Source organism: Meleagris gallopavo, chromosome 3, assembly GCF_905368555.1.
Source record: "Meleagris gallopavo chromosome 3, MGAL_WU_HG_1.1, whole genome shotgun sequence".
Taxonomy (NCBI): Eukaryota; Metazoa; Chordata; class Aves; order Galliformes; family Phasianidae; genus Meleagris; species Meleagris gallopavo.
This window is the reverse complement of record NC_139406.1, coordinates 9,926,551-9,940,430: the sequence shown is the minus strand read 5'-3', so window position 1 is coordinate 9,940,430 and position 13,880 is coordinate 9,926,551. Positions and strand designations below refer to the sequence as shown.

Genomic DNA, 13,880 nt, shown 5'->3' with positions numbered 1-13,880 from the left:
CCTTGTTTGTTTGCAATACAGAAGAAATCTTGCTTAAGCATGCATGTAACAATTTAGAATGAAAGACGAGGAAACATGTCACAGTATTCAGTTATTGAGACACATCAGGAAAGGTGTTTCAAGGAGGACAACACTTGCGAAATGCGACAGGTGGGTTTGGCAGGGCATTAACCAGGGCTGGGGCTGCTGGGAGAGAAAGGCTGAAATGGGAAGATGGAACTCAGGCGCTGAGCTGGTGAAGTGACAGCAGCTTTACGTAGCTGAGTGGGGGATTTCAAGGCCAGGCTGGATGTGGCTCTGGGCAGCCTGGTCTGCTGGTTGGCGACCCTGCACGTAGCAGGGGGTTGGAACTGAGTGATCATTGTGGTCCTTTTCAACCCAGGCCATTCTATGATTGCATGTGTGAGTACTTTGGGCTTGGAGGTATCCTGAAAGGGGGATGCAGCTGGGACACTCGGTGGGCAGCAAAAGCACGAATTTTGGCTTCAGTTGGAAGGGGGGATTTTAAGACCATCCATATACGAAACACGAAGAGAAATGGATTGGCTTTTCCGTGACATCCCACCGCAGCGGTGACATCTTCACGGCAATGAAAGCAGTGGATTTAACACACGTTTTATAAACGTTAAGAGTGCCTCCCGGGCTAGAAGGGAAGCTGATAACCGTACTGCGGTGCTAAGGGCGAGGTCAGAGCCGGCAAGGAGCACCGCCCTTATCGCAGGGCTCCTGGTAACCTGATTTCTCTGAGGGAAGGCAGCTGCAGCGTCAGCAGAGGGCACAGGCACTAAGGTCACGCGGAATTGGAACCGCAGCGGGGTGGTGCGGGTGTGAAAACGCTGCCTCGGCAGACGCCCGGGCGCCCTGCTGTAATACCACACGCAAACGAACGCGCGGCGATAACACGGGCGCACGCTCCGCCCGCGGGAGCTCGCTCGGCGACGCGGGGCACGCTGGGAATTGTAGTCTGCGCTGCCTTCGGTACCCGTCCGCCCCCCCGGGGAGCGGAACTACGCTTCCCGGCATGCTCCGCGCTCCGCGCGCGTCACCACGCCGCGCTCCAAAGCCCGCCCTGCCGCCGGCTCGGCTGGCGCTGGGCTCTGCCGGTTCTTTCTCCGGGGCGGTGGGCGGCCGTGCGAGGCGCTGCCCGCGCCCTGTAACCTCCGGGCTTTTGTCCGTGCCCGACGACGCCGCCGGTCCGGGTCGGGCCCTGCGTGAGGGGCCAGCGGGCCGCCGAGCCGCCGTCGGGAATCGGGCCCCGCTCGTGGCGGCGGGGAAGGGCCCGGCAGCATGTGGCAGAGCATCGGGCTGACCCTGCTGGTGATCGTGGCAACACTGGCCTGCGTGCTGCTCTTCATGCTGTGCGGTGAGTGCCCAAAACGGCGCCGGCGTCGCTGTGCGGCGTGGTTGGAGGCGTTGAAGAAACGTGTCGGTGTTGTACGGACGGACGTGGTCCGGTGGGGAAATATCGATGATCTGGGGGGGACTTTTGCGAGCTCTGTGTTTCTGTGGCCTGTCTGCTGTGTTCGCAGGCTCTGGTGGCACATCTCTGTACATTGGCTTGAGGAAACGAAAGGGTCTGATGGAGAGCTGCTGAGGGAATTGAGATTGTTTAGCTTGGAGATGAAGAGGCTCAGGAGAGACCTTACCGCTCTCTACAACTGAAAGGGCACTGTGGCAAGGTGTGGGTTGCCCTCTTCCCCCACATAACTGGTGGTCAGACCGGTGGCGATGGCCTCAAGTTGCACCAGGAGTCGTTCAGATTGGAAATTAAGAAAGATTTCTTCTCGGAGAGAGTGATGAGGATCTGAAACAGATTGCCAAGGAGGTGGTGGAGTCACCTGGAGGTGATCAAGAGCTGTGTGGATGTGGCACTGCGGGACGTGGTTGGTGGGCATGGTGGGGGTGGGTTGGCAGTTGGACTTAATGATCTCAGTGGTCTTTTCCAACATTAACCATTCTGTGATTCTGTGTTGGCTGAGAGCAATGCTTGGTTCCACGTATAAAAAAATAAACAAAGAAAAAGAGGACTTTCTGGAACGTATACTTTCTAGATGTAGAGAAAAAGGTTATATAAATGATAGGGACAACTTTACAGGTCTTTGGGTGTTGTTGGAAGGAAGCATTGATGTAGTGTGTGGGGGTGATGTGATCAATGTGTTGAACTTGGAATTTAAAAAGAAGTAAAAATGAAGGCCACCAACACTGAACTCAACTATGCTTCAGTATCATGCATTCCTGAGATTAAAAAAGTGACTCCTGGTGGATTTGTAAGTGATTTTTGAAAACATAGTGAGGCAAATGAAGAGTCTGCTGACACCTGATGCTTTAAAAAGTTGGTTGTACTCAAAGCTGTGAAGCATTACGGAAAGATTTTGCAATATCAAGAGACTGGATAATGAAATGATAGGAGGAATGCAGTGTTAACGTCTGTGGTCACTCTAAAAGTATTGCCTCTTATTTATTTCCATGGGAGCTACAACATAAAGAGAACAATAACGCTATTTGATAGAGCAAATTCTTATCTACAAACCACTGCTTTCTAATGTGGACAGCACTATTAGCTGTGTGTTTTCACCAGTCATGAACAAGAGCCTGCATGCTGGACTCACAGAGATCTGTGGAAATCTGGAATGTGACTTATCTTTCACATCACTGTTAGCAGTGCTGAAACTCATTACCCACCACCTCACTGTGCTCACATCCACTGTTCAGCCTCTAGAAGTGTTCAGCTAGTGTTGATGAGTGTCACGGGTGCCATTTTTCCTCTGCATGGAGGAATACAATGATGCACCTGTGCTTCATCTGCACTTCCATGTCAGATGCCCTTATGTCAGACTGCCCCTCTACTGCTGTCTGTTACGTGGTGACAACATGTAACAGAGTGTTGGTGGGAAGGTAAAACCGCTGCTGCCACACCACCACCATCTGCCTCTGATGTCGGGGGTCAACATCATAAAATAGGAGGCATTTCTTTTGGAACAGCGCTTGAACCTAAGTGTGCAGTACGTGCACCCATAAATTATGTGGGATAATTAATATAATGGGTTCAAACAGAACTGTTACTATCTTGAAGAAAGGATTAGCAGGGGATTAATTTGTCATTGCAAGCATTCCTCTGAAATATGCTAATTCTTTGTCGAAAGAAAATAGGGAAATCCAGTGTTAGATGTTCAGTATAAAATAGGAAGTGCTGTTATACTGCTACAGGGATCTATCATGTGCTTATGTCTCCACCTGTCTATTTCACTATTTAAAGGAAAAAACCCAAGAGTTTTCTTATGGAGTGGTGAGAGCCTTGTAATGATTTCTGCATGAAGAGATTCTAAGTAGGTTAGACCTGTCTAGCCTGGTAAATACGTGGCTGGGGGAGGATGACAGTTATAAAACCAAGGGTGTGTAAAAGGTGATCGAGCAGCAATTGTTCCATTGCTTTATTACTGAGGAACTGGAGTACATTATGTTAAATGATCAGCCAACAGGCTTAACTAAGGAAAAACTATTCTTTTACAAAAGGGGAAAATGGCAAGCTTGTTAACAAAGAGTATTTTGGAGGCCAAGACTTTTACCTTTTGAAGCTCATAGAAAAGAGGTTTGTCAACTTATCTAAGCCATACTGTCAGTGTTACAATATCAGAGCTTCTTACAAAGGCTGCCAAAACATACCTAGATGTTAAAGGTACTAAGCACAGAAAGCTTTTAATGGTTTGAGACTGGTGCTTTTTGACTGTTGCCCTGTTAGAAGTGACTAGGTAGGGTTAGGTAGCAATTCATGCTGTGCTGGTAATGCTTTTTTTTCCCCACAGTGTTATACTGCATTTACTAATTAGTTAGTAGTGGGATGCTTCTAGCTTTTGTGCCAAGGCTATGAATGGAAAATATTTGAGCAGAGGTTGTGTCAAGGCTGCTGTTAACTGGAATATAAGCTACCTTCAAGCTAATTGTGCCTGTGATAGGTGGTTTCTTACTGCCTTCTTAGCTATAGATCTCTGTTCTTTACAGCCTGCTGGCGTCCTGAGGAGATGAGCGCTCTGTGTGACAGGATATGAGTAAATGCCAGCCAGTGAGGCATAAAATTAGTTGACAAACCTGACGCCACAGCGGTTGAATATAAGCTTGAATAAACTTAAGCTGATAAGAATGTTTTATAGCCATCTGATGAGAGGTATTTAACAGTCTCAGAAAAGGGCTTACAGGGTCAAGAGACTGAAGAACTGTCGCTTGGGTTTTGAGTGGCCTATATAGAAGGACTTGTGGTGTGAATGCTTGCAGAGAGCAATGTACTGAAGCATCCAGGAGATGTCCCACGATGGTGTGAATTTGTTACGGATCACAAACGTGAAATCCTTCCCACTGTTGAAGTTTTCACAGCACACATCCCGTCGAGTTCAAAATTTTTCTGAAGATAAAAATTCAGAGCACAAAATATTGGAAGTTATGAGGATCAGTTCATCAGCCGTGTGAAAAGCAAATGATTATGCATTGCAATATGCAATTAGGCATTTGTTTCTAGGAATACTTCAGAAGAAATCGGGTCTCTTATTCATTTAACGCTTCTGGATGCTTGCATTTGCCATTTTCCATGTGGATCTCAATTTGTTAAGGAAGGGTAGGGTTTGCAGCGAGTAGAATTTGTAAACTGAGCACATTTGACACAGAAACCATTCAGAGACTATAACCATAGCTGTTTTTCAGTCGCTCTTCTGAAAGTGGGCCAAAGGTAAATTGCTTCTACTTGATTGCCATCCTGTCAGACTACTTTGCTCTGGTTTCTCTCCTGGTCTCATCGCTTTAGTGCTTTCCTTGCTCCTCTGCAGCTGCTAGGAGAGCAGAGCGAAGGAGATGGGGTGAAACAGAAGACCAGCCGAGGTGAATTCCAGCACTGCTTACTGTGCGTTTGTTTTCCCAACGGATTAACACGTGGAGCCAGGTGAAAGCACACACGTGTCTTCAGTGCAACAAACAGACAGGTGCTGGTCTGGTCTGGGGAGCGAGGCCAGAGGGGTGGTGTTGAAGAGATGAAGATGACCTTAAAACAAAGGTTGTGTGACTCAAATTGCCGGTACAGGTGTGCAACTTGGTTGCAAGTGGAAAAACAGCAGAGTCTTAAATTCTGCCTCAGGAATTTCAGTGCTTTTGTCTGGACAGTTTTGTGACCGTGTGAAATGAGTCAATCTCTAAAGACGAGCAGAGCTGTGCCTGATTAGGCTAGCTAGAGAGAAGGTATCTTTTCATTTCAAGCTGAGTTTTCAACCTGTTAAAAATGGAAGATGGGGCCAGAGCATGTTTCCTGGCTGTCGGTCAGCAGAAATGTGTTAGAGGATGCTCAACTAAGCAGGAGGGGGCTTAAGGAGCTGGGTGGACCAAGCACTAGATCAGCTGGTGCCTGCTGCTAGTGCTCTGAGCTGTGCATGCCTTCTTCAGTCTAATCAGCTTCATAGCTGAGTACTCTGGGGCAGTGGATCTTTCTAAAAGGCACAGAATTAGCAACTTGGCTGTGTCACAGAGGATATTAAACACAGAGCATGAAGCAGAACTCTGCTTTCCCAAATGTCATGTCAGCATCTAGAACTGTGCACTTCCTCTTCATGGATGTGAAGTTTTTCTGTCGTGGACGTTTACATAATTGAATGTGGGGCTGGCTCAGCCTGATAATAGCACAGCCCTAAATTAGTCTTTGCTGCTGGAATAGCAGCTATTTTTAAATCAATGGGGACAGAGGTAAAACTATTTTGCAAGACTGCTCAGGAAGTTGATAGTGAAGGCAGAAATAGAAGCCAGACTTCCAAACTCTCTTGCACTGTTACTTCATCAACTTTCTTCCCTTCTCAGCGAGTTTTATTTTGTCTGAGAAAGCAGAGGTTACTGCTCAGTGGCACTCCATATCACTTGCTAGAATCATAGAGTCATTTGAGTTGGAAGAGACCTTTAAAGATCATCTGGTCCAACTCCCCAACTCCTCTGCAATGAGCAGGGACATTTACAGCTCAGTCAGGTGCTCAGAGCCCCATCCAGCCTCTCTTTGGATGTCTCAGGGATGGGACATCCCCCACCCCTCTGGGCAAACTGTGCTGGTGCCTCACTACCCTTTTTTTTTTTTTTTTTTTAAACAATTAGTGTTACCCCTGTTCTGTTTTGTAGGCATCTCTTCTGTTTGAATCAGGAAGATGGGAACACACTCCAATAAAGACATCCCTTTCCCTGTGAACTTCTGCTTACAGGCCCATGTAAGGTGCATGAAACCGATGGGTCTGAGGCCAGTGCCCCTCACCTCTTGTGGGGGAGCAGCTCCATATTTAGATCGCATTGCTTCTCGCCCTTCTACAACAAACTAGGAGTCATTGTGGGGAAATAGCAGGAAAGGTGGCTTGATAGGTCAAATCATAAGATCTGTTCACATGGTGACACCGCATAGATGCATACTTGGGAGTTGGGGACCGAGGCTTTGACTAGCAGTCCCAGCTTTGCAAACAGAACTCATTGCATCACGATTTATAGGAGGGGTTGATGTGCTGAGGGCATAGTGCCAATCATGGCTTAAATGTCTTCGGGCAGCATCCAGCTGTGGCATTCAGAGCAAGACAGCCGCTCTCTGCTTAAAACTTGGCAGAGGCTGGGAGCTGCTGTTTTGCCTGAATGCAAAGTACCGGCTGTTGGCAGGGTTTCCAGGCTCTCTGGATTCAGATATGGGCTGTACCAAGAGTTGGCGCCCTGGCTTTGCATTGCGGTGATGTACGGTTGTCCTGGAGGACTGATTGTGATCGAGTATTTTGTGATGAAGTTAAATCAATTGGAATTCTTCAAGTGGCCTGCCCAAACTGACCAGCTGCTTTGTATGTGCAAACTGCAGCGTCAGCCACCTGTCCTGTGTCAGCACTTTAATTTCTTTTTTTATAATACGTCATGTAATTTACAAAGTGTGGAACGATGTCTGGTGTTACAATTCTGCTGCGTTCCTAAGAGACTGAAGAATCAATGCATTGTCATCAGTTGTGGAAGTAACTCAGTACTTTGAATCTGCCTCCAGTCTTCAGTTCTTTGGGAGTCTGTTTATGTCTAAGAAGCTTCTGATGTGCTGTGTTCAGTACCTCCCAGGCAGCAGGGTGTCTCAGCTGAATGGGCAGCTTTAACTGCGTATTTGTTTTGGATGTATTTTTTTCTTTTAAACTTGCCACGCAAGCTGGCACTGCAACGAGAACAAGTGAAAGAAGGGAATCTTTCTGCTTTGATTGCCTTATACCTCCTCGTCTGGGAGATCTTGTGAGTCTTTGTGGAAGCAGCAGGGTGTGTGGGGAGGGCTGTGCCTTCACCGAGTGTAATGTTGGAAAGTTGAGAAGAGAAGATGGTGAAGCAACAGTGGACGGGGACATATAACCATAGGATGGCCTGGGTTGAAAAGGACCAGTATGCTCATCTAGTTTCAAATCCCTGCAATGTGCAGGTTGTCAACCAGCAGACCAGGCTGCCCAGAGCCACATCCAGCCTGGCCTTGAATGCCTCCAGGAATGGGGCATCCACAACCTCCTTGGACAACTTGTTCCAGTGTGTCACCACCCTCTGGATGAAAAACTTCCTCCTAACCTGGTGGAGATGGTAAACTGAATTTATTTAGCAATCTGGTCTAGTGAGAGGTGTCCCTGCCTGCAGCGGGGGGTTGGAACTTAAATCTTAAAGATGTGACCTTAAAGATCCCTTCCAATCCCAACCATTCTTTTCCAAGCCCAGCTGTCCCTCCTGCGGTCAGTGGAGAAACCTCTTGTCGCTTTCTTTTCAGTGCATGGCATCCAGGTTCACTTCACTTGTCTCTTCCTGCTGGTCTGTTTGGTTGTTGGCTACAAGCAGTTGTGTTGGCTGCAGTGTCCTGATTCTATCCTAAACTAGTGAGCTTTGCAGTCTGCTTGTGATATTTGCTGCTTTGGGTTTTCAGACTGCTGTGGTCTGCCTGAAAGCAAACATGGGGGGGGGAAATGCTGCTGTTCTAAAGAATATCTAAGAAGGAACGCTTAACATCTTTCAGTGCTGCTTTTCTTCCGAGGTGTAATTCTGCATTTTAAATGGCCTGTTTGCAGTGATAAGGGAAGCATATGATGTACTTTAACCTGCCAAAGTTAAATGCCTTCCTTACTGGTGTATTTATTTACACCAACTATATTCAGGTCATGTTTCTGACAGTGTCCTCCAACATCATTTTTGAAAGGTCCTGAATATTTCTGTTTTTTTTCCCTCGTTTTGTTCTCTGGCAGTAATGCATCTGTTTGACATTAATTCACCTTGCAGGTATCTTAGATAGGATTTTTTTGAAGCAGGCAGTTTGTGGCTGAGAGTTTCACCACTGCTGTATGCTCAAGTAGACTTGGTAGGGCATCGTGCTTTTCATTCACTTGTAGCATCCCAGACCTTGTCTCTGTCAGCAAATTGTGGAGTCAAACACACTCGTGATGGTTTGTAATATTCTGCTTAGGTCTCGCTTTCTTGTTTCTTGTGGTCACTTGTAGTATTTTGTTTTCTTTTCTATGCGGTCTGGAAATAAGTGTGGCTTTTGGGGATTTGATTCCTTCTTAATGAGTTTTAGAGCTATGAGAAAATGCATTGACTTACGGTCTTCAGAATTTACAGAGCGCTGTGGATCCAAGAGACCTGAAATATATCTCAGTGAAAACCATTTTCAAACAGAAACTATTTCCATTTTTACCCCTCGATGTGACAGGAAAAGGCACCAGACCAGCCACTTGCTGCTTCTAGATGCGGGGGTTTTTAATGCATTTGTCAGACATCAGATTTGGTTGAGTCAGAAATAACTTAAAGGATTGGATGTCAATGAAAAAGAAAGTACTTGGGGTAGGATTTGCAACTCCCCAGTAGGAGAGAAGTAGAGGAAATGAAGTCTGCAGGATGTGAGTATTCTGGGGCAGAGGGAAAGGGTGGGATCTTGCTTTGTCCAAAGTAATGGCTGTTTGTGTTGGCATGACTCCGGCTGCAGAGGAGGAGGAGGAAAAATCAGGATGCTGTAGTTACACAAGTGCCACCTGTTAGTGCATCCCATTGCTTCATATGCTGCTGTTTGTCCTCGCTCAGAAAACTCTCTGCTGACAGCTGTGTAGCAGCTGGAGAGGACAGGTGTCCCTGGTTCTGCCAAATAGGGCTCTTTGTATTTGTGTGGGTCAGTAGTATAGGATTGAATGGACCAACCTTCTGAGAGGAAAATGAAGTATTAATTTACAGCTCAAAGATCAATGGTTTCTGGTACTGCAAACTGTGCTTTTATATAGTACGCTTTTGGATCACAGCGTGAATCTTAGCCTGCTTGTCTGTGAAATGCACTGAAGTGACATTTAAGTTGTTTAGATTATGAAAGTTGACTTGCTAGCTAAAGGGGAAGGGATTAGCATTAGTTCACAGTGTGGTGACACATGAGCATCTCTATCAAACTACTTAGATAACTGAGACTTTAATAGGAAGATTCTGGGTTAGATTAAGATATAAATACATCTGCCTATGAACAGGAGGGGAATTAACTCTTTGAAAGGGTAGATAACAGCAGGACAAAGGGAAATGGTTTGAAGCTGAAGGAGAGAAGATTTAGGTTGGATGTCAGGGGGAAGTTCTTTACAGAGAGAGTGGTGAGGTGCTGGAACAGGCTGCCCAGAGATGCTGTGGATGCCCCGTCCCTGGAGGTGTTCAAGGCCAGGTTGGATGGGGCCCTGGGCAGCCTGGGCTGGTATTTAATGTGGAGGTTGGTGGCCCTGCATGTGGCAGGGGGTTGGAGATTCATGATCCTTGAGGTCCCTTCTGAACCCAAACCATTCTAGTTCTATGTATTGAATCTAGCATCTGTATTTTAGGTGTGTCCATGCAAGTTCGTTTCCTCCTGACAGCTGAGTCCTATGTGTCTGCACTGGTGTCATTGCCTACTTACAGTTTGCTGTGGCACTGCAATTAAGTATATGTCCAGTCCTAACCTGGAGCTTAACCATTTGCTTCGGGATGAGGGCAGACCTGATCAAACTGAATTGATGCTTATAGGACTGTAGAAAGGACTGTGTGTGTGTGTGTGTGTGTGGTGTGTGTGTGTGTGTGTGTGGAGGGGGAGGAAGCAAGGAGTGTTGGGATGGAGAGTAATTAAGATGGCAGCCAATCTTTCTCTATTTTTCCTTTTCCTCCTTGTTTTTCTGATATACTCTGCCTGAGAGCTGACTCAGTGCGTACGAAGTAACTAAGAGGTACCTTCTTTCTTTGTTTCCTGCAGGCTGGTATGTGGTCTGGCAATTGTTTTTGTCTAAATTCAAGTTCCTGAGAGAATTGATAGGTGATACGGGTTCCCAGCAAGGGGACAACGAGCCTTCGGAGACAGAAGCTGAACAGGAGACTCCACCTTCACCACAGAGAGGCAGACAGAAATCTGCTCGGCAGCGAAGGGCACCTGCAGAAGAAACAACTTAAAATACTCCTGTGAACTTCTGGCTAACTACGAATGGTTAAGCACCTCTGCACTGTAGTGTTCAGTGGTTTGCTCTTACTGAAAAACTGACTTAAGAGGTAATATTAATACCCGTGGACCTTTATTCTGAACTGTCAATATATACTACTTTGGGTTCAGGGAGGGCTTCAGCAGCAAGGCAAAGAATCCTGAAAGAAATGAGGTGGAGAGAAATCTCCTTCAGAAGAATGCTCAGCTGCTGTAGCTCTTGTCCCTGCACACAGATTAAAAACAGGTCCTGGACCATAGGCATAGCCTCTGCAGTTGTCTGAACATAATATACATTTCAGACTTGAAATAGTTTCTAAATTATTTTTCTTTACAGCACTGCAACTACATATAGTGAAATTGAATTTTATTTCTTTAGGTATATATGAATATATATTTTTTTCAACCGTGAGAACACGTGCGAACTTGAAAAGTGGTTGAAAGAATATCCTGCTTTAGAAAGTATTCTAAAGTGAAATTTTGTTACTTTCTTATATCCTATATAGAAATGAAATATGAGAAAACAATATTAGATGAACACAGTTAAGAGGTTTTGGTTATCTCCTTTAAAAAAAAGGAATTGGGTCATAAGACCTGTTTTCTTGGTTTTGACACAAGAAGGGTTACAGGTAGAACATTTATGATAGATTTCTTTGTTCTTCCTGAACCTTTTATTTAAAGTCCAACTTGTGTTGGAGAGGAGAAGGTGCCTAGATTATATACTTATTAGTGACCTGTAGTGTCATCCTTGGCTTTCGGATACCAAGTATTTCTCTTTTGAACACTTTTACATCAGGTATTTGATACCAGATGTAAGTCTTACCCTGGAACCAATTGAGGCATTCTGACCAATTTAGTAGTCATCACTCTAATGCTTTGATAGTGTTACAGCAATGAATTTGGTACCTCATGTTTGGTGGAGGACTTACTGATGTTGTCAGTAACGAGCAGTTGCTCCTTTTTGAGAGTGAGTTAAACAGTGGTTGTGACGTTGCACTTCAGAATTTGGAGATTTGGTTCTCTTCTTCAACTTAGAGGACTGCATGAGATCTTTGGGAAGAGGAGGACCAGGGAGATCCCACCTCTCTGCGTGTGTGGAGGGGAAAGACTACCAAAATCTCTGCTTCATTAACAGCTTCACTTCTCTCTCAAAACTAGATAAGTGGTATTGATTGGATCACTGTTCACTGTGTAAAAACTACTGTTTAACAGGACAACACAATTGTACTTTGAGCTGTTAAGGAGTTTAAACTACGTAACTTTCAAAGTTTGGTTTGCTTGCGTAGCTAAAAGCAGCAACGTTTAATCTTTTTCGTTATGTACACCTACATCTGGCAAAAAGACTACTTCTCTGGTGCCTTTGTTTTAATTTGCCATCTGTGAATGAAAATTAATGAGAGCATTCACTTTGCAAATGATTTGGGTGTTTCAGCATTAAAGGACACAAAATTAGTCCAGACCTTCCTTGGAAGTCTGAAAGCTGTTGTTTTAGTTGCTAGCATGTATGTATAAGCATGCTTTGTATTACAGGATTACACTTTCAAGCATGACTAGACAGTGCTGTGCTCATATCCTTGAAACACATGTAGAAAAACAATAGTCTTCTTCCTCTGTCCTCATTACTGACAAGGGAATTCCTAATAATGTTTCTTCACAAGTAAAATTGCTATCTATTCAAACTGAACAAAAGCAATCCAGGTTTTTTTTCCTGCTGCTTTCGGTTGTTTGCCCTGTGCAACTTAATATCACTATATTCTTGTACCTGTTTATCTTCACACAATGAGGTTTTCAGCTCAGCAGTGATAACCAAGTACTGGAGCACTTTTCTTAAGAAAAGTGTTTACCATTAATGTCTTTGAGCTTTACTTATGTGGGCTCGCAAGTGAGATAGTTCTATTTTTGGTCTTGATGTGGAATATTAACGCTCCACTGCACTTCTGCCTAGATGTAAGTCCAGTGAAGATGGCAAAAGGCTCATGCTTTGAGTATCTCCAGCTGAGATAAGTAAGTTAACTCGGTCTCTGCTTCTCGTAGCTGTGAAGAAATGTGAAGTTACAGCAATAAATATAGCTAGCCAAGCAGCTCTAAGGGAGTAAGAATCAAGTCTGTGGAACAAGTTAATGAAGGAAAATCCATGCGGGTTTGAATGCTGACAATGATTAAATATGCAATTAGATAGTAGTTTAAAACAAATGGATGTGGAATCTTTGGATGGTTCATCTGCTCTAGCCAGACAAATCCCTTTGTGGTTTGTAAGTGTACATTTCACTCCCAAAAGCTATTTTCAGTCTTTTTTTTTTTTTTTTTAAACCTCTGATGCTATTTTTTTTAAAGCTGCTGTGACATAGCTGCCAATAATGGTATCTGCCTAGTGTATAACATTCACAGTCTTAGTAGTAGTAGCCCAAGGGCTTCTATTATGAGGTTAGGAAGACTTTTATAATACTGGTATTTTCTGTCAATACACACTTTTTTTTTTTTTATCAGAGTCTGTAGTAATATCTTCGTGCAGGGCACTTCATGCAAACCTGTAAAAGTGAAGCTACGTGAGTGAAAGCACACTTGTGATAAGACCTGGGTTGTGATTGCTGGCAGTCCAATATACTCATGTCTTTCAATATTTTTACTGGTGTACTTCTAAAATGTTACTGGTGAATAAGCACTTAGCTTGGAATCGAACCATTCAAGTCTGAAACCTTAAGAAGGCAACAGGTTATGTATTTGATCGTTTTTGTTTAGTAAAATCTATTTTTAAAACTGTTCATTGCCTTATTGTTGCAGCTGTTCTATTGAATGTACTTCGGGTTGATTATTTTAAATATATTCATATCACTTGTTGCAGGGGCTGTGTAACTTTTGAATAAGCAGTGATTACTTGTATGTGGCAGTTAATTAAACAGTTAATATCAGGCAGGCTGGAACAAATGCAGCTTGGACTGGTGGAACTAAGTAGGAAAAGTATTGTTAAAACATAAGAATGTAGACAATTGTTTCTTACTGAATTGCAGAATTCAAACCTGTTAGCGAGCCACTATGGCTGTTATCCTGGTGATCTAATGTTTGTTCATAAGGTTAATTCTGTGCAGTTCATCCACTTAACACTGCTGCACTGTAGCTACCTGCAGTAAACACCATATACTGTCCAGCAACTTGTGGGCAACTTGCTGCTTAACATCAGGTTTTACACTGAACTAGACCTCTGTATGTACTCCTGTCTTGTTTGGAAATGGCCAGCATAAAAAAGGGTTCTGTGTGGTCATTTGCTTCTTCAGTGTTAAGATACTGTACCTAAAGCTTCTGTGGTTGTCTGTTTTCATCATGTTAACTGTTTTAACTAACTGTGCAGATTAAAAATAATAATAATAAAGTAACCAGACTTGATACGAGTACTTGATTGGAGTGACTTTCTGCCTTTTTT

The 13,880-nt window shown here is 44.3% G+C and overlaps 1 protein-coding gene across 1 annotated transcript; it reads left to right on the top strand.

Moving 5' to 3' along the window:
- Positions 1-1,146: 1,146 nt before the first annotated feature.
- Positions 1,147-13,856, top strand: SMIM13 (small integral membrane protein 13). The gene is made up of 2 exons (XM_010708356.4): positions 1,147-1,363; positions 10,244-13,856. The coding sequence occupies exons 1-2, from the start codon at positions 1,288-1,290 to the stop codon at positions 10,435-10,437; spliced, it is 270 nt and encodes an 89-aa protein (XP_010706658.1). The 5' UTR covers positions 1,147-1,287; the 3' UTR covers positions 10,438-13,856.
- Positions 13,857-13,880: the final 24 nt, after the last annotated feature.

Excerpts from the sequence above, each read along its gene's own strand:
- SMIM13 (XM_010708356.4), top strand. The coding sequence starts at position 1,288 with ATGTGGCAGAGCATCGGGCTGACCCTGCTGGTGATCGTGGCAACACTG. Across the intron at positions 1,364-10,243 it reads GCTGCTCTTCATGCTGTGCG|GCTGGTATGTGGTCTGGCAA; the intron begins GTGAGTGCCCAA and ends TGTTTCCTGCAG.